The 20,915-nt window shown below is 32.9% G+C and overlaps 1 protein-coding gene across 25 annotated transcripts in view; it reads left to right on the top strand.

The window, feature by feature from the left end:
• Window positions 1–20,915, top strand: part of LOC129755407 (gamma-aminobutyric acid receptor subunit alpha-4) — a 706,839-nt gene that overhangs the window by 476,418 nt on the left and 209,506 nt on the right. For 13 of the 25 annotated variants that reach the window (XM_055751872.1, XM_055751874.1, XM_055751875.1 and 10 more), the window contains one exon: window positions 15,895–15,981. The exons of the other annotated variants lie outside the window; for them this stretch is intronic. In XM_055751872.1, coding sequence (XP_055607847.1) covers window positions 15,895–15,981 — 87 coding nt within the window. The remainder of the gene's footprint in view (window positions 1–15,894; window positions 15,982–20,915) is intronic. 25 annotated transcript variants of the gene reach the window in all.

The raw sequence follows: 20,915 nt of genomic DNA, 5'->3' as shown, positions 1-20,915 counted from the left end.
ACTTTTTTCACTCATGATATTGATCAGTTTTTCCAACTTATACTTCGTCAAATCTATATTTTAGGTGGCTTCACCCTCCTCCTTCAATTTCTGATACTTTTCGGTCCAATACTTCTCTTTTGAAAGAAGCTGAAAGCAATTTAGTGGATAAAGTTGTTTCGAAATGAACAAATTTGATCATTTATGACCACATTTTTTAGCGTTTTAATGGAATTTCTGCTGGTAAAATCTGACAATAACGGAGTAAAACCATCATGAGATTGAATTTGAAGAAGAATAATCGGTTAATATAAATCGTAGGATGTGAATGGTACATACAAGATAACTCTTTTTAGGCTTAAAAAACGGCAAAAACCAAAGTTTTTTTTTATTTTTTTTTGTTTTTTTTTTCAGGAGCAGAATATTGGCAAATTATTATAATTTTATACCAAATAACCAGCAAAAACATACTTTAATATACTCGGGACCTTGCCACTAGCAAACATGGTACAGCATTTAAACGCTGGAATTTGTTTAAAATAGGGTATTTCATAAGTTTTGTCGTTCATTAGAAATCATCTGTCCCATAGCCTCGGTACCGGCTTTACAACTTACGAGCTCTGCAACTAGCAAAAATTGTTGTTAGGGGTTAGATTTGAATGACACATCACAAGGCAACACTTTCAGCTTATCGGAGAAAATTGTTTTGGAAATTTCAGCGATCTATCCTAAGTTTTTCTCTTATTGAAAATTAAAAATGCTGGTATGAGACTAGACTTCCCTGATGACCCTCAACCGTAGTTGCCGATCATGTGCTTCACTCCAATGTTTGATTTGAACTTTGTAGACATTATTGACAGTGTTTGCATACTTATCCACCACACTAACTCAGTAGTTCTTTGAATAATCAACGGTTTTGTCAGCAATCAATTGGATAATGACGGATTTCGAAGGAAACTGTGCAAAATAATTTTTTTCTTTTTTTCTTGCATCGCAAATATCTCTACAACGCGTAAATTTTAAATTTTGAAAAAAATAGGTCGAATAGTACTTTTTACAGGCAACAAAATGCAGTCAAAATTTTGAATATCCGATTACTAGTAAACGAGCTATTAGCAGATGAAAGTGTCCCATTTCTAAAAGAACTAAGCTTTACGTACGGCCATTCGTTTGGAGGCGGCGAAATCAACAAGTCTGAGGCCGTTTTCGTTGGTCAGCTGGTGCGCACTGAACCTTCCAATTGTCGGTTTAAATTCCTTCTCCTGGCCGACCTGAGCATTAAAATCCCCGATGACGATCTTGATATCATCTTTTGGGCAACGGTCGTATTACCGCTCCAGCTGCGCGTAAAATTCGTCTTTGTCGTCACCGGTACTTCCAAGGTGAGGGCTGTGCACGTTGATGATGCAGATGTTGAAGAACCGGCCCTTGATTCTCAACCGGCACATTCGGGAGTTGATCGGCCACCACCCGATCAGGCGATTTTGCATCTTTTCCATCACTATAAAAGCTGTTCCAAGCTCGTGTGTGTTGCCGCAGCTCTGGCAGATGGCACGACCATCTGGGTACGTTCGTACCGTGGAGCCCTTCCAGCATACCTCCTGCAGCGCTACGATGTCGAATTTGCGGCTCTTCAATTCGTTGGAGAGCACGTGGGTACTGCCCACAAAATTTAGAGATCGGCAGTTCCATGTTCCAAGTTTCCAATCGATAGTCCCTTTTCGTCGCGTGGGTCTTTGCCGATTTCCATCCGAAATTTGTTGTTCGTTGTTCGTTGCTTATGTTTTTTTGTAGTCACGGGCTCGCAAGGCCCGCAGCTAACCCCACTATCTCGCAGGAGGACCGTCGTGATGTTGCTGTTTTGGGTCCCGAACACCACCAGGACGTTGTTGCACTCCGCATGCCGCCCCTGACATGGAGAACAGACGCGTACGAAGCCCCCTGACTCAGTCTGCATGCGAACAAAGCATCCACCGGGGTTGGGTACCCGATCTCCGCTAAGGTTGCTTGCACCCCAGCTAGCACCACGGGGAGGTAGAGAATCGGAGTTGCAGACAAGAGGTGATATGACCACTACCCGAAGGTTGGGTGTATGGGGTCTCGAGTTGCACATTGTCTACTTCACTAGCCCGTGGGCCACCATATCTAAATTGACCAAATAACTCGCAAGGTTTATGAATTGACCCAAAAATGAAATTTCAAAATTCATTTCGATATTTTAAAGCAATTTCAGATGATGAAATAAGAAAGAGACATGTTTATGATCGAATGAATTCAAAAAACTTACTTGGCGAAATACCTTATAAAGGATGGACAAAATATTTTTCATAACTCTTCATTTTGCATAAGAAAACTTTACAGATAGTAATTACGTATTTTAAATTTTAAATGTGTATAAAAACATTTAATTATAGGTGGCCCAAGATTAGACTGCCCCAAATTTGTATGGGAAATTTAAAACCTGTAAAATGTTATACGCTGCAGACTAAAATTGATCCTGGCCTAGTACAAGATCTCATGCCAAATTTGGGCCAAATCGGACCACGGGAAGGGGTCGCTCAACGAGCCTGAAGTTTGTATGGGATTTCGAGACATTTTATTCGAGAGAAACATGAAAAACCAGTTTTTCGTCAATAACTTTTGTCTCCTTCGACCGATTTCTTTCAAAAACGGGTTTTCTTAAAGCCTAAACTATGACAAATATTTCATCCGAAGGTTGCATTTCAATTTAAGTGAAGATAAAAAAGTTATTGAGCTTCAAAAATTGGCTAACTTATTCATCACTGTTTTAATGAGGCGACTAAATGTCCGACCAGAACACTCAATATGAAATGCATGCCGTTTCGTCAAATAATGACCGATTTTAACCATTGTTGTTGAGTTTGATTGCAATTTTTTATGTTTTTCTAATATTTGAGTATGGATGATATTCACTTGATAGTTCGGAAAGAAGTCTGGTTGGACATTTAGTCGCCTCATTAAAACAGTGATGAATATCACCCTTAAAAAAGTAAGCCAAATTTTGAAGCTTAATAACTATTTTATCTTAACTTTAATTGAAATGCAACCTTCGGATGAAATATTTGTCATAGTTTAGGCTTTAAGAAAACCTGTTTTTGAAAGAAATCGGTCGAATGAGACAAAAGTTATTGACGAAAAACTGGTTTTTCATGTTTCTCTCGAATAAAATGTCTCAAAATCCCATACAAACTTCAGGCTCGTTGAGCGACCCCTTCCCGTGGTCCGATTTGGCCTAAATTTGGCATGAGATCTTGTACTAGGCCCAGGATCAATTTGTGCCTGCAGCGTATAACTTTTTCAAAAGTCGGGTCATTTGGGGCAGTCTACCCAAGATGTGTGGCCACGATTCCCCACAAGCTATGATTTACAAATTGGTTGCATTTGTGTGACTTATTGATGTTTCATCAAAAATTCCTCTTTCACTTGAAAGAACATGACAAAACTAAGATCATACGCAAAACGACGACGATAACAGTTGGTTGGAGATTTTTATCTCAACACACATCTGAGATATTCAAAGTGGCCCAAGTTTCCCCATGGTCCACGTTACCCCACTCTCCCCTGCCAAATTATTATTTTCTGATCTGGATAACCCATGATAAGCCAGATCAGTAGAAGTGGAATAAAAAGGAATGGCATGGTTAGGTAGCGGAAAACAAGGGCTGAAGAGAATGCTAGGAAAAGCAGTGTTATGGTAGGCTTGCCAGATACTTTCAGAAAAAAGCGGGCATTTCACGAAAATAAGCGGGACATTTAAGAAAATCTTAAAAAGCATAATTGTGTAGGAAAACTTATACGTATATTATCAACCAAAGTTGTCCATAGAATGTACACTAAGGTATTTTTTTGTAACGCGTATTGATTTTGCTAAATGTTTCTTAGATGACTTCTATCTACACGGTATTTTTCCATATGCACTGTTATTTTCACGGTTCTCGCGAATTAACACGTTTTTGAGAGAAAAAAAAATTCCAAGTCGTACATGTCCACGGTGTATTTTATACCTTTGTGCAGTTAAATTGTGAAAGCAATTTAACCAAGATTAATGTCTAAAAGTCTATAATGTATAATTAAAGCAATTTAAAAAATGTTTTATTCATACATTGGTTGAACGTGCTTGAAACACTAAACTGAATAAAAATATTTCTGTACTGCTAAGAGCTTTAGAGTTATTCAGTATTCAGGGCTGGAAGCGACAATGAGGCAAAAATAGTTACTTTTAAATCAAATTAGGGCAAAATAAGTGACCATATCAAGTAATAATTATATCAATAGAGACTTCAAAATTAACAACCAGAGGATTGAATGATCAATTTGTCAGTCCTGTTTAATTAGATACAGTTTTATTAATAAGGATTCATAAATTTGATTTTCAGGTACTAAATTTCATAAACTAACTTTCTCTCAAATATTATTTAGATTTTTTACGTTGTCCAGTGAATTATAAAAGCAGGTTTGAAGGGAAACCCATATTCCATATTTTAATGTGTAAGTTTGTAATCGTTCATTTCAAATCCAAGAGAAAGTTAAAGAGCTATTTAAACACAAAGAAATTAAAAATGCTTAACTTCACTTTACTTTAGTTATTCCACTTTAAGATAATTTAAAAAACCAAAGCAATCTGTAATAGAGCATTATTGAATAAGATGAAAAAAATTGTTGAAGAAATGCGTTTTTATTAAAAAATAAAAACCAAAACATAGTTCAAGTTATTCAAGTACCTAATTTTTATGAAAATTATTAAAAGTAGTAATTTATGTGACCAAATCAAAACAAAATTGAACTGGTGAGTGACCAGCTTTAAAAGTGACAAATTTACTAAAAAGTTACCAGCTTCTAGCTTTTGTACTTATATAAACTGCTGAACAATGCTTCTTTTTTGAGAAAAAGACGTATTTGAATGGTTTTCTGTTAATCACAAGATTTTAATTGAGACTACAGTTTAATTTTTTCAGTGTTAGTCAGTTAACTTTATAAAAGTTCTCCAAGAAAAAAATCGGGACATTTCTAAGAAAATGCGGGACAGCGGGACATTCAACAAAAAAGCGGGACATGTCCCGGGACATGGATGGCAGCCCTATGTTATGGTGAATACAACTATAGTGTTAGCGTGTGGCATTGAGGTAATTTTTTTTCTCATATGGCTCTCCGGAGTATCAATGATAAAAAAATATGGGATTTGAAATGAAACTGAAAAAATTAAAATCCATTACACATCTGAGTCATTATTTTATTCCTGAGTCGCTGATGTCATTTATGGACATTGAAGGGAAGTGCTCCTCTTTGGAAAAGTTCAGATGCTCTGTGGTGTTGGCTTTAGGTATTTTTGTTTTGTTTTTTGTTTTGTCTGGGATTTTAAAACTGACTTTAGGGGGTTTAAGTAATTTTGAGAAGATTTCAACATTGGCTACATATGTACAAAGAGTCTGTAAAGAGTCCGTTATATTGCCTTCAATAACCATTATGTCTGATATCTTCAAACAATTTTTTTTTAATCCATCACATGCAAACATTATGGAAGAATTGATCAGATAATCGATCAATTCACAATTTATGTAATAGCTTTATCATCACCCAAAAATCTCTGGTTTGAAAAAAAATTTACAGAAACATGATAAAATTTTCGTCATTTAATTATTCATCACTAAGTTTGAGCTTCATTGAAAGTAGAATAAATATTCCCTCATGACTATTGGGAAGTATTATAAAGACAAAGAATCTTAAATTCAAAAAAAAAAAAACAGAATTAAATAAATATTCCAAGGAGAGACAAACAGTTCAACAGTGAAATCCAAAACCCAAAATTTTATTTTATTCAGATCCGCAATTCAAAGTATCAAATTAATAAAAAAATTTAATTAAAATTACCTTTTTAACTCGCCAAATTTTTAATTTTATTAAAATTTCATCATCGTGAGTTTTGTTAAAATTTGTTTTTTACGGTCTTATCGGTGAATGTTATGTTATCATAATGAAAACATTTCAAGATTTGAAAATTAAAGATGGATAGAATAGTTCAAACAAAACAAAAGTTAAGTACATGGTGAAAATGTTTCTTAAAATTTCTACCCGCTCATTTTCAAAACCTTAAATTTTCTTCTAACCTTCTTCTATCTATCTTGAATTTTCAAATTTTGAAATGTTTTCACTATGAGAACATAACATTCACCGATAAGGCAGTAAAAATCACATTCAAAGAAATTAAAATCGCATTATTAAATTTCAAATAAAATTTAAATGCAAAATTAAGAATCTAAGATACAAGTAGAGGAAAGCAGAATTTTGCAAAATTTATAATCCAAATCCAAATGTTTATTTTTCTTTAAAATCTTTGAAACACAAAAAAATCATGTTCATGTAATGTATTGAAAGCTTTTAAATGTAATTGAAACTTCTAATTTAAAATCATTTTAATATTAAAAAAAATCTTACTAAAAAAAAGAGGCTTTGTCAAAAGTTCTTCTAAATGTAACAAAAGTTACCTTCAAAAACAATAATTCAGAATAGAAATTAAATTTTTAAGACACAGAATCCTAAATTCGGAATAAGATGAATAAAATATAGTAAAATATAGAAATATGCATGTTTAAAAAATCGCTCAATGCAATTGCCAATTGAACTATGAGAGTGTTGTATTGCTAATAATAATTTGTGAATGGTCATTATGCTGAATTCAGGGTATTTTCTTCAATAAATTTGGGCTTTTTCAGTTGGTTAAGTTTCAATTAGAATTTCGTATCTTAGATTCAAATTGAAATCAAAGTTCAATAGTGGAACTCAGTTTTATTCGATTGGTCCGATTTAATCAACCACATTTACCTTTTTTCAAAATTAAAATGGGTGTAGAGTGTATGAATTAACGCAAATTTCAATAATGATTGAAAAACTAAGGATTTCAGAATTCTTGGTTATATTAATTTTATTGCTAACAAAGCCCGAGAAAAATTCGTTTCCACTTTCTTCCCTTTTTCAAATTTATGCAAATTTTCTTTAAAAACTTTGAATAATCTAAGAAAAAGTGAATCCATCCCCCGTAAAAGTCGTTAAAGTTTTTTTTTTTAAATAAGAAGATACAACTTTCTTATAATAAAATATATCTTTATTTGCTGCAAAGCCCTGGAATATTTTCATTATTCAATAAATAAGAGAAAGTGATGTATTATTCATTGTAAAGTATGCATTCCAGATTCTTCAATTTTTTTTTCGAAAATCTCGGGTTTTCAAAGTAAAGTGGACAAATAATGCAAATTAAGGTCTCAAGTTGGCCCATTATTTCTGTGCTTGTTTCACTCAAATGGTTTTTGTTGGGAATTTGAAAAGAGATTTGAACGCTGCTGACGTGTTTCGATAAAAGAAATTAAATTTTTGGGGGATTTAGTCACTTTCTTAAATTTTTTTTTTAATTTTCGAGTTATGCTTGCATTCTGCTAGGATTTTTCCAAATTTTGTGTTAAAAAATTCGAGATCATATGCCCAGATATTGCCAGGCAGGGCCATAGGAAAAACTGCCTCATGGGGGGAAGGGGGTGGGGGGTTTGGTGACAATTTTTTTTCCTAAAACTTTTTTTAAATGCATATATAAAGAATAGTAAAAAAAAAGTGATACTAAGAGTATTTCATTATTCGCGTTATAGTTCTTTAATATTATTAGTCAATCATTTAAAACAATTTCTTTCGAAAATAAGCTCTAAAAGTGCTCAGTTTTTTTTTAATTTAATAAATAAATTAAGGATCTTGAATATACTGCATTTGAAAAAAAAACTTGTTTGGGGTTCAAACCAGATTTATTTTCAACTCTTTGGAACTCCATACAATCGGAATTTAGTTCAAATTCTTGTTTATTATGTTTAAACAATATAAATAATGTTAAACAACTAGCTAACAAAATATATTTCCTGCTGAATTTTTCGGACCTGAAGATTAATGTATCAAAAGAAATATGATACAATAAAAATCTCATTATTAAATTATTTCATCAGTGAAATCCTGGGAAAAAAAAATCAAAGTTCAAATTCAAATTTTTCAAAGACCGCGATTTTGAAAATGAGTTTAGATCTCATTTTATAAAAGTGGTTTTCACCTTTTTCGTGATTTCTGTTGGGCAATTTTGAATTTGAATTCCAACTTTGAATTCTGCATTTTGAACCTGAATGAAATCTTGAAATCCTTATTAGAAATCGATTTCTGACTCTATATTCAATACAAAAATACCCAATTATTATGAACAGAAAAGACAGAATCTTCAACCAGAAATAACTCATTTGAGTTTTGGATCTTTGGTTTTCTATATTATTTTTTTCTTTGATTATTCATTCGAATTTCAACTAGTGGATCTGAACCAAAATTCCGAATGATAAAACTCTGATATTTCAATTCTAGATCACCGTTATGGAACTTTTTTAAGCTTCAATTTTGTATAAGAATTAAAAGTAAAAATTTTAAATACCGATCTTAAAAATGGTTTATTTCAAATATTTCCTTTATATATTCTGGAATGATGAGTTTCGAACATAGAAAATGAATCTAATTTTAGTGATCAATCCTGACAAGATTCAAGTCAGGATTTTGTCCCAATGATAAACCGAACTGAAAATCAAGAAGAATAAACTGGATATAGACTCCACAATCCGGTAACAGGCAACAAATTAAGATAATAAAAAAATTGAATCAGAACGTGAGAAATGGTTCATCATCATTATCATCAAAATTTGATTAAGAATTTAAAATTTTGAGTTTAAAGAAAAAAATTTTGCTCGAGATTTATTGGACACTATTAGGGGGGGGTTTAAGATACTATAGGTATATGTGTGTTCGTTTTAAAATAAAAATACTTCGCGAAAAACATTTTTCAATAAATAAACCTAATTGTTAAACATTACATAATGACATTGAGAATCCATCAACATGGCGTCATTTTGTGCCCTTCGATTTTGTAACCAACATGGCATTAGTCAATTCAATGCCTAATAGCTTTATTAAAGCCAGATAAATGGCTAATTAGTTTAATAACGGTTTTAAGCCTTTTACATGGCTAAAATTTGACGTTTCTCTCTCAAACCAAACAGGCGAAGGATGAGTTTCTCGTTTCTGAGTGGTTTATCATTAGTACAGTATATGAGGACAGACGTTTTTAATTGAAATAAATAAGGGATTTGTTGTGAATATCCAGTGGAATTATATCATGAGTCGAATTTTGTTGTCTGGCCCTATCTTGAGATCCAAGATGACGGCTTCCGCTTGAAACAAAAACACTGTTTATCACTGAAAATCGCAATTAACTCCCACATGGATATTGGAATAAAAAACTTAACTAGAAGAAGGAGAATTTCACTTCCTGATGCCATCTTGAAATTCAAGATGGCGGCTTCCACTTAACTTTAAAATGCTGTTTAGACTTAAAATCTCATGAATGTTCCACAATATTGGTATCAGATGAAACGGCTAAACTAGAAAGAACCAAATTTTGCTCCCTGACGCCTTCTTGAATTCAAAGATGGTGGCTTTCGTTTATCTTTAAAATGCCATTAATCACTGAAATCGCATGAAACCCTCACAATATGGGTATTGGAGGAAAGTCAAACTTCGCTTTCTGACAGATTTTTCAAATTAAGCGAAAGCCGCCACCTTTGATTTCAAGATGGCTTCAGATAATAAAATTTTGAATTATACTCGTTTTGCCCTTTCATCCAATAGCCATATTGCAGGAGTTAAAACGATTTTCAGTGATTTACAGCATATGGTAGTTAAGCAAAAGCAAATAAATTGGATTTCAAGATGGCGTCAGATAGAGAAAGGTGACTTTTTCTAGTTTAGCCCTTTAAACTTATACCCATATTTTAAGCGATTTCAATAATATACTGGTTTGAAAAGAAAAGCCGAAGCCGCTATCGTGCCTTTCCCTGTATAGCCATTTTACCCATATTGTGAGACTTTAATGTGATTTTCAGTGTTTCACAGCATTTTAAACTTAAGAGGAAGCCGCCAATTCGACTTCTCCTGGTTTATTCCTTTCACCCAATACCATATTCTGAGGGTTTGAAGCTATCATCAGTAATAGAGATGTACCGAATAGTGGTATCCGGCTAACAGCCGAATACCGAATATTGACCTTTCCAACTATTCGGCCGAATATTCTGTTGAATTTTCCATAGAAATTCCATAGTAATAATTTCATATTTTTTCTCTTTCTTCCATCTTAATGCCCCTCATGTTTTAATATCGATTATTTCCAATCAGATGTACAATACATCAGAACTTTTTGAGGTAAAGGTCACCTTGATGTTCAAAATGTGACTTGTCACTTATAGGACGTTTATCACCAAAGAGATTGGGTTCCAGTGAATCTGGGACATAACATGCCGAAACAGGTCCAAACAATTTGTATTTTATTTTAGTTTATTTATTTATATTTTTCAATTCAATTTATTTATGTCTCCCAAAATAGTTGCCAAAACGAACGATGATCTTTAAGGGGAAGGGGGGGGGGGATAGGGTCTAACACTTTCAAAAAATCGTTTATTTTATTTTTTTATTTTCTTATTGTAAAACATTTCATGAATGTTGTGTCAAATTTTCAAGTCAATTGAAGCAAAACTGTAAAAATTATAGGCCTTTATCTCCTCCTATCTAATACTGCAAGAAAGCAAGAGCAGAAACTTCAAACGCGTTTTTCTCGAAAGCACATTTTAAAGTCCGTGGACATCGCCATTTGAAAACTACTTATCCGATTCTTTTCAAATCTGGAACATATTTTCTACATATAAAATACCAGACCCCAACGTTTTTTTTTTTACTTTGAGGAGATTTTACAGATAAAAAATGGCGGATTTTTTTGTGATAAATCGTAGTTTTTACTTCAAACAGCCACAAAAATTTTATAAAAATTTTTTTTGGTTAAATAAAAACGTTGGGGTCCAGAAAAAAGATCTATTAAAAATATTTTGCTCTGATTTTTTGACTTCAGATGATTCTGTGCTGAGATTCAGTGTCCACCGCAAATCCTGTTTTCTAAAAGGCATCCTCGAAAGTGCTCCGTCACCATTTTTCAATATTTTTCTAAAAATTTGTTTGTTAACGCAAAATCTCAAAACTTATAAAAATAAATTTGAGTTTTTCATTTGATTTAGCAAATAATCTGAAAAAACCGGTAAAAAATCCGGAAAATTAAAAAAAAGTATCTGGCTATCTCGGTCGGATTTGACTTTTCTCAAATTCTTAAATGAATCTATGAGCAAGCCTGAATATATGACCCATTCCAAGCACCACTCAACTGGAGAACCGATTTTTATTTTTCATTATCCAAAAATAAATTACATAGCGTTAGAAAGATTATTTCTTGAGTGTCATTTTCCATTAAAAGATTTTCAGCTACCTTTTTTTAGAATTGAGTATGTTAACGTTGAAATTTAAATGTTTTAGTATGAAACTAAATAGATTTTTGCAAATATTCTTTATTTATAACATAACTTTGTCAAAAATATAGCTATGTCAAAAATTATTATTGCAAAATGATGGTAGAAAAGCCATCTTTTAAGCATGATATAAGATAACTAACAGTCACTGCAGGTTAACGCTCTAGAATCGTAAACAAAGGTATCTATTTTTAAGCGTTGTGACGTCACAAAAATTCTACTGTTTTTAAATTTATGATTTACTGAAATTTCATATATTGTCGAAAATTGGAGGTCTCTTCCATTTTTTGAGTGGAGTTTAATGCAATTTTTAGATTGAAAATCGGTTTAGCAGGTTGTGAGTTGCACCCGGGTAAAGAATGGGTTGTGACGTCACGAAAATTTATTTACTTTTTTTCAAAAACGTTCAAGACTTTTTACTTCAACACTATGATAGTATTTCTTCAATACAAATTCAACACAACAATGTGCTTCAATTAACGAATTCTATTATCAAGTTTTTAAACAAAATATTTTTTTTTTGCATTAACTCAGTTGTTTTTGATTATTTCTAATAAAACATATAAAACAGCGCTTAAAAACGCTTGATTCAAGAATAAACAAACAAATGAAATCCTCATCGATTTTGTAAAAGCTTATTTGTGAATCATAAAGCAGGTAGTTATCTGTGATTTGAATAAAAATCTTGCAAAAGAACAAGTTCTTCATATATCTATGTTAGAATGAAAAACACCGCTAGAAGCTTCTATTTCTTTCTGGCATTATGTTCAAACAAAATAAGTTCCATGAAATAAATGTAATGAGATTTATAAAATCTTTGAACATGGCAACTTTTTTTTATTAAAAAATTCTTATGATTTTCATAGAAAATTAATTAATAAAATAAATTAAATTATTTATTTTATTTATTTATTTTATTATTTATTAATAAAATTATTTTAATAAAAAACTGCCCTTTTTGAAATTTCCACCTCAAAGAATGTCACTAGAAAATCCAAATCGAACCCCGTGCTCACATTAAATCTCACAAAAGAGACTTTGAACTGAATTACAAAATTAAATAAATTCAAATATGTACAAGGTCTCATGCAAAATTTGGGTCAGATTATTCTAAGGAAAGGGGTTGCGCAACGCACCTGAAATTTGTATGGAATTATAAAGATTTTATTCGGCATGATAAAAAAAACCGTTTTTCGTCAATAATTTGGGTCTTTATCAACCAATTTTTCTTTTAATTTGAGTATTTTAAAGCTTTGATTATGTTAATATTTCATCTGAGGAACGCGTTTCGATTAGAGTTATCATAAAACAGCTATAACGTTCAAAATTAGCATCGATTAACGATCATTCAGGTATTTTTTTGTATTTGACCCATCAGAATTTAGAAACTCAAAAACCTTTTTAACTAAACCATTGTCGAAATGGGATCTTGAGATAAACTATTTGTCATTATGAAAGTTTTGTGAATGACTATAATTAAAAAAAAATCAGCCGATAGGGACTTCAGAAATTGGTGCATAACTTGGTTCTCATGTCCTTCAAAACCCAATTTCTCATAATTCCATACAAATTTTAGGCTGATTGGGCCCTCTATTTCCGTGGGCCAATCCCCAAATTTGGCACTGGACATTGTGTTAGGCCTAGGATCTATTTAAGCTTGCAACTTATAAGATTTTCATTAGATGGCTGATTTAGGCACTCTAGTGTCGATGTACATCTTTGAAAAGATCGAAGGCTTTGAAATTATCATCTATTTTTCCTTTCCTTTGCAATTAAGGTTAAAAAGATTCAGAAACACATTTCAACGCTTTTACGAATAAATATTTCCTAGTTTTAGTTTTGTCCTAAATAATATTCACATGATCGCACAAAAAAAACTTTAAATAAAATTGATGTGAGCAGGGTTGCAAACCTTATCTGCTTATATGGGCCTTTAAGATTAAATTCCTTTTAATTTTTGGAAATAAATGGATCGATTTCATCACCAAATCACATTATGTATTAGGTTTTTAAGCATTTTAAGTAAATTAAGCATTCATTTTAAGATTATACTTTGATTTATTCCATGTAGCTAACCATAAAATTTCGTGACGTCACAACGCTTTGCAAAACCCTGCTTTAAAAAAATGGTGCATTGTGACGTCACGAAACTGAATCGCTCTAAAATAAATTGAAATCAAAATTTGACAAAATCAAAAACAGCAATTTGTTGGTTGTAATGAATCGATACTTTCCTGAAATTTTTATAAAATTTGATCTAATAGAAGAGCAAAAAAATGCGGCGTTGTAAAAAAAACTGAAAAGTGGAAAAAGAGGCGCGTTGTGACGTCACGATTCCTTTCGCTTATATTTTGTTAACTTTTTATTCTATACAAAAACTTTTGGTTTCAGATTGTAGAAAATTAAATTTTGACCTTATAATGTACAATTTTTACGAATGTGCGTTATGACCTGTAAAACTTACATACAATATACCAAAAAAATGTTTTGCAAACGTTGTGACGTCACGCTGGAATGGGTCATATACACGTGTGAAGGCATCTGTTTTCTATACATTGGAGTAATTTTTATGTTAAAATTTTCTTCTGTTTCCAAGAAAACGATTTTATTATAAGTGTTGTCTAAAATGCCGAACCTCAAATCGTGTGGGCTAAATGCCCCTATTTATGTTTTGAACAAAATTTCTGTTTTTTGGGCATTATTTCCGTATAATTTCATTGAAACTCCTAGAAAAAAATAATTTCCGTACGACAAAGCTGAAGTTTTCTAAAAATCTATGTATATTATAATTTTATGGAATAAAACAAAAGTTAGGGTTGCCATACTATGAAGGCAGTTCATCCATGAGAAAAACTTTATCAAATCTGTTTTTAGATCTTCAATTCTCTCTTAAGAAGTTATTCAGAGCTAAGATTTGAAGGTTCAATGATAAAAATAATTTTTTTTATTCTATTTAACCTGTTATTTTAGGATGGAGGCATTTTACAAACATGATGGGGGCATACAAAAACACTCTATTATTCCACTATATAATCATTATTAAACCTCCACAAAAGCTGAAATATTTTTAATTTCTAAAGTTTATTTGAGTTGGAAACAAAAATCATTCTGGTTTTTGTTTTAACCTTCTTTACTTATAATTTTTAAAAGTCGAAATATTACACTAAACTGTATCAAAACCTTGTATGATTTTTTAAATTTTTTTGAGTTTGTAAATTCATAAAATTCTTTCATGCCTTATGTTCTAAGCGTATCACCCTCAAAATGCATTGGTTTGATAAGCTGTCTAGTCAGCCATTTCATCAAAAAGCCGTAGGGTCATTTAACCCGATAGGCCCATGTCAAAAAAATGTTAAAAGTTTTGTTTTTAAATCGTGCTTTTTTATCAATGAACCGTCGAATTGCTTTAGTCACTGTAAATAAATTTTGAATAGTAGATTAAGATTACGCCAACTTAATTTTTCATATCTTGGCATCTTTGGATTTGCAAAATGCAAAACACAGAAATTTTAAAGGTAGCTGATATTGAACTTTTGTCAGTTTGTAATTTCTCTTTGCACTGGGTTTTCTAGTGATTTAATTACATTTGTGCTGCGATACTTAAAAAAATCAAAAGAGAGATATGGAGATTTAAAGCGAGGAATGTCATATTGGCACTCAAGGTCTGATTAGGGAGTTTATATATCTGGGATTTAAGGGTGCTTCCATAAAGCAGTGTTTGGGCAGACCATTTCGGATGGGTTAAAGATAGGTGTTATCGTGATGATGACCAAACTAAAAGAGGGCATTTATTTGATTTCTATCAATAACATAAACTCTTCCCGACGGAATTAAACAATAGGTTACAGAAAACAATGACAAACTGGCAACATTTAGGACTTAAATTATAGCAACGATTCTAGGGGGTTTCGACTATTGACATAATCAACTTTCGGTTCGGGTGACCAATATTGATGAGATTCATCAAGCAGTAATGAAGATAAATTAAAGTTTTCATTTGTAATTTGTAAAGATTATTTTGTAATAATTTATAATCCCTTAACATTTTTGTTCATTCACTTGTATCGTTCCATCATCTTCATCTTTCTGTTTAAGCTTTATTATGTTGTTCCTTAAATGTGTACTATATTCAATCCAGCTTGCTTCCAGACAACGATTCCAGGGCTCTCGTATGAATGTTTCGAATGTAACTCTATATCGATAAAGCTAAATGTATTTTTTTTCTCTCTTGATACTTGGACTTCTATCTCTCGCTCCAGTCAGTGATTATGTACAGTTTGCGTTCTCCGAAAGCTTCCAATTCGGGCCAATTCGAGCTAAATCAACTTGTAAAATAAACACAAAAACCAAAATGCAAACAGACCGAATCCAGAAACTACCTCAGTCACTAGTACTATTTTTGTTTTGGCAAGCAAAAACTACAACAACCAATAGCAAAAAAAAGAAACACAACTGCAAACGTTTCCATATTTCCTCTTTGCAGATGCGGATTTCTGCTGCGGTATGCAAACACCAGAAATGGCAAAACATATGCCAGATACGCGTGTTCCAGGACGTCCCCAGAATCGCGGTCCGTTTCATATTAATGCTACCTTTTAATCTACTCTCTTTCTCTTACTTCTATCTACATATTACTACTCTCTCTTTTGCTCTATCTTCATGTATATCTACCTACTATTGCTGTGCATATGTCCTTACTTTTATTTCACTCTAATTATTATTAATTTCAGTACAATTACTTTGATTGTCAATTTTCGTTCAGCCCTGTCTCGCTCTCGTTAGTCTGTTTGTCTCTCTTTCTCTATGAAAATGGCCCGTTTGATGATAGTTCGTTTTTGTGCATCCAGCTGCCAGTTTTGTTCCGTTTCAGTTTATATTTTAGACGCAACTTTTTTGTTAAACTCCCTCCGGACTTTTCGGCTATGCTGCTAGGAAAAGGCCGAAAAGCTCCGGATTTGTTTTTCACAAAGGCAAATACGATTCTATGTTTTTTTTTCGTTTTCAACAGTTTCACACTACACTGAAATCTACCCCACAAAAAACAACACCAACACAACAAAGGAAAAGACACATCGTGTGCACCGGAAAATTTCGGTTGTTTCTTTTCCAGCTGTTTTGGGATGTTTCTTTTCCTAGAAATCTGAATTATGTTTGGTCTGTTTGTGTTTTCCCTATACCTATCTAGTTTTGTTGTCTTCCTAGAACCAAAACCCTTTTCTGTGCGTCTCCGGTAGAGTTTTAATTGTAGAAAACAGAATATGTTTGTGTATTGCCTACGGGAACAGGTCCTTTGCCGGATTCCCTTTGAGTGTAATTTGGTGTGTTTGTGTGCCAATCTATTTATAGCTGTTGTTTAGTGTAACTGTTGTTCTTTGGATGATGAATATTTTATTTGATCTTTCCGAGTGGTTTTTGTCATGCTTCCGTGAAACTTTAGTTTCAAATGCCTTTGTTTTGGGATTAGATGATTGAACTTCTCAGAAGTTGCTATTGGTAGAAAGCATTAAGTATGTGAATGTTCCATTTAGAAATATCTGATTTAATGAAGAAATTGGTCAAGTTTTAAGCCCAATTGAACAGGAAAAAGATCGATATTTTGGTGTCGATGTTAGAAACCACTAATTTTATTTTCAGGTTATATATAAATTTGAATCAACAGTACTGGAATGAAAAAAAAAATAAATGTGAAAAACATCAAGAGAATTTTTAAATGGTAAAACTTTTTACTAAAAATTGATTACTTTGTACTAATCATATTTTTCTCATTCGCACTCTACATTCAGAGAAAAATCATTTAACAAAAGCAACTTTAAATCGCAAAAACTTCAAACTCATGTTAAGCATAATAAAAACAGTTATGAATTCCAAATTTCAACACGCTATCAAATATCAAATCCGACATTATAACGGACAATTTATTTTTTATATTTCAAATAAATTAATTTCCCTGAGTTCTGTCTTTTCTAATAAAAGTAATTTTATTTTTTGGAATTTGAAAAATTGTGGGAAATTGTGGGTCGTTAAATCCAAATTGACTAGATAACGTGCAAAGTTCATGAGTTGACCCAAAACTGAAATTTCTTAATTCATTTAGTTATTTTAACGTAATTTCAGATGAGGAAATTAAAAAGAGAGTTGTGTATGATCGATTAATTCCTAAAACCTGTCTCGCGAACGTTTCCGCAAAATTTGCGCAAAATTGCGGTAAAATATTATTCATAACTCTTCATTTGATATAAGAAAACTTTACAGATGGGAACACTAAATTTTAAGTTCTGAATGTGTATAAAAAAACTAAGATCATCAGCGTATGAGCATATTTTTGTTATGAACTTTAGGTTTCCCATCGATGCAATAAGCAGATGTTTGTTTAATTATGTAAGTAAATTTTTTAATTTTTTTTAAGTTTGATAAATAAAAGATGCATATTATGCGTATTTAAATCAACAACATGAAGAAAAATATGCTTACGCTAAGCGACGGCGATGACAGTTGAGTTGAGATTTTTTGCTCAACACACATCTGAGATATTAAGAGTGGCCCACGTTACCCCACTCTCCCATACAAGTTTGAATGAAAAAAAAACTTTGCATCTTTCTTAAAAAGGGAAAAATGACCAAGATGTTTTTTTTGTCTTTATTTCAGAGGTTTTCAGCCACCGGCTGGTTCGCCTCTAGATTAAGATGGTTGGAGGTTTCAGCAAGTATCTTGGCCGTACAAATTTGGGCATTTTTATCTTAAATTCTGGCATTTGGTTTCAAAATTTTTGACCAAAAATCCGAGCAATATCCGGAAAAATTACTCAACAACTATCAGGAAAATCGTTTTTAGGTTTGCTTAAAACTTTTCATGATTATTTTTATAAAACTCCTTTTGGATGCATAATAAAAGCAAATTTTAACACTATTTGGTTTTGTTTTTAATTGATTTTACAAATAAGGTGAATAAATCCGGGAACAACCCGGGCACAATCCGGGCTTTTTTCAAATTATTTTGTACAACGCATCCGAGCAAACCCAGATGAAACCGGGCAATCTAGCAAGCTTACTCTTAAAATATAACAAAACCTAACCCAACATTATTTTAAAGAAACAATCACTCAATATGAAAAATACCATGTAGTATTTTATCACAAATTTCAGTTTGTTTTTTGTTTGGTCCGAACTGAATGCTTTCCTGTTACTAAAGCTGATATAAGAAAAAGGCTGAAGATACTGCATACATTTAGGGATAAAAATTGCCAAAAATACCACCAAATATTGAAATTTTAAATACAAAGACCGATAAAATTTTACCGTTAACAAACTTATGTTACAAAACAACTTTATCAAGCGTGTGGAAACGGTTGGAAAAGAAATTCACTAGGTTATACATTTTGGTACATCATACCCCAGATAAGTTAGTGAATTTTCAAACATTTATTACTAAAATCAAATAATATTCTGAAAAAATGAAATTTTACCAACAGTTTTGATAAAATGTTTTAAACCAATTTTCAAATTTAAGCCACTACTGCTTCAGATTTTTTTTTAATTTTTTATCATGAGTATCAAAAACGTAAAAACGCTAATTTAAAATTTGAGAAACAACACCCGTCCGGAGTATACGTATTCACCACATGTAAACTTCGGACCAACCAGATTTCATTATATAGGTTAAGGTAACGCCACCCCTATCCCGGTCCTACTTCTCCTAAATAATGAAACGTTGCGGGGTAAAGTATGGTGTACGTTAATAAGTTTTCCTCGCAAAAATGCTCTTTCGCTCTTTTCAACATCTGTTAATTTTCTCCTCACTTTTCTATCCATCTTTATCAATTTACAATTCTGATATTCTTTTTCCAAGAATATTAATTTACCCCGATATGCCGAAAATAAATTTACAAAAAAGAAACAACGTTTTGAACATTTTGCATTTATTCGATGATCTCATTACATTATATTAAATTCAAAATTGAATTTGTGTTGCGATATTAAAAAAAGTGGCATCTGAACCCACTGTTGTATGTTGCCCCGTTTTACGATACTTAATATTTTCCGCTCTTACAGCATCAACAAATCCTTAGGAAAAATTACAAAAATAACAACAGTAACTCAAATAAAAATTAACTTTTTTTAAAGTTCCCTTGTGCTTCAAAATAAGGCAGTTTAGCTTTTTAAATTTTGGCCACCTATGGTTTAACCTAACTAAAACTTTTTCGAAAAACATATGGCAACAGCAATATGCGAAAATATTATTGCTCGTTTTCCCGGATGTAGATTTTCTAAACTTGTACTCCTTAGGCTCTAAGGGTATCAATTGTCAAATAAAGTACATGTTTAAAACTTGCCATTATATTTCTTATACTTTATGATTTGTTCGATCATTGAATACCGTAAAACGGGGTAAGATTGATCACTTTTTTTTTTGACGTAGAATTACGTCTTACGGCAACACTATAGGGGGGCGAATTGAAATTTGCGAATGGATCTCGCGTCACGAAAAACGCCTCTTTCAAAGACATCACATCTAAAGGATAATGACGTCATCACCATGCCAAAAGAAAAATAGATAAAGAAAGAAAACACGGATGCCCCGCCTCTTGATGGGTTCTCTGTCTACTTAAAGTATAAAAACAACGGTTCGCCAGCGGCTCTGTTTCATTGATTGTTTGCACGTCAAGCCGAACACTTCTTCTGCACTTCGATCTGCGTTTGGACCCCACCAGTGGTAATCCAACGCAGATATCGTTTTGCAGTTGGTTCAAAGGTAACCAATGAGGACCAGGAGCAGTGAACAGAAGCGATGATGACGACAGTGGTGGAGGAATTAGCAGAGGAGGGTACAAGCGGTGAAGGTAATATGCGGTAGTGAAAATAATGAGAATGAGTACTAATTAAAATTTGGCATGACATTACATGTTGACATGGCATGTTGACATGGCATGCCATGTCAATATAACCACACACCGCACCAAATATCCAACACATCTCACAGAGACTGCACTTACCTCCCACTCAATAGCATACCCTACACACACCGTACGCTACCTACACATCACACAACACATTTCACGCTACACATCACATAGCACACACCAACCAAGCGTCAGACTGCACGCACCTCATACGCATCACACACCTCCCACCATCCACGCCTCAGACCAACCATGCATCACACAGTGGTGGGGGACACACACCTCACAAACCACTCACCACCCTCCTACCACGCCTCACACACCACCCTCCTACCACGCCTCACACACCACCCTCCTACCACGCCTCACACACCACCCTCCAACCACGCCTCATACACCACCCTCCAACCACGCCTCACACACCTCCCACCACACACGCCCCACACACGCCTCACAAACCACTCACCACCCTCCAACCACGCTTCAAACACCAACCATTTTTACCTCCCTTAAATGATCAAGACTATACTCTTTAAAAGATTTTGTGAGCCCTGAAAAGGGCTGATTAGTTAAATGAATTGATCAACTTGATAGTGTGGGAAATTTTC

This window comes from Uranotaenia lowii, chromosome 3, assembly GCF_029784155.1.
Source record: "Uranotaenia lowii strain MFRU-FL chromosome 3, ASM2978415v1, whole genome shotgun sequence".
Taxonomy (NCBI): Eukaryota; Metazoa; Arthropoda; class Insecta; order Diptera; family Culicidae; genus Uranotaenia; species Uranotaenia lowii.
Note: the sequence above shows the minus strand (reverse complement) of the source record. Positions and strands in the feature narration are given on the sequence as shown.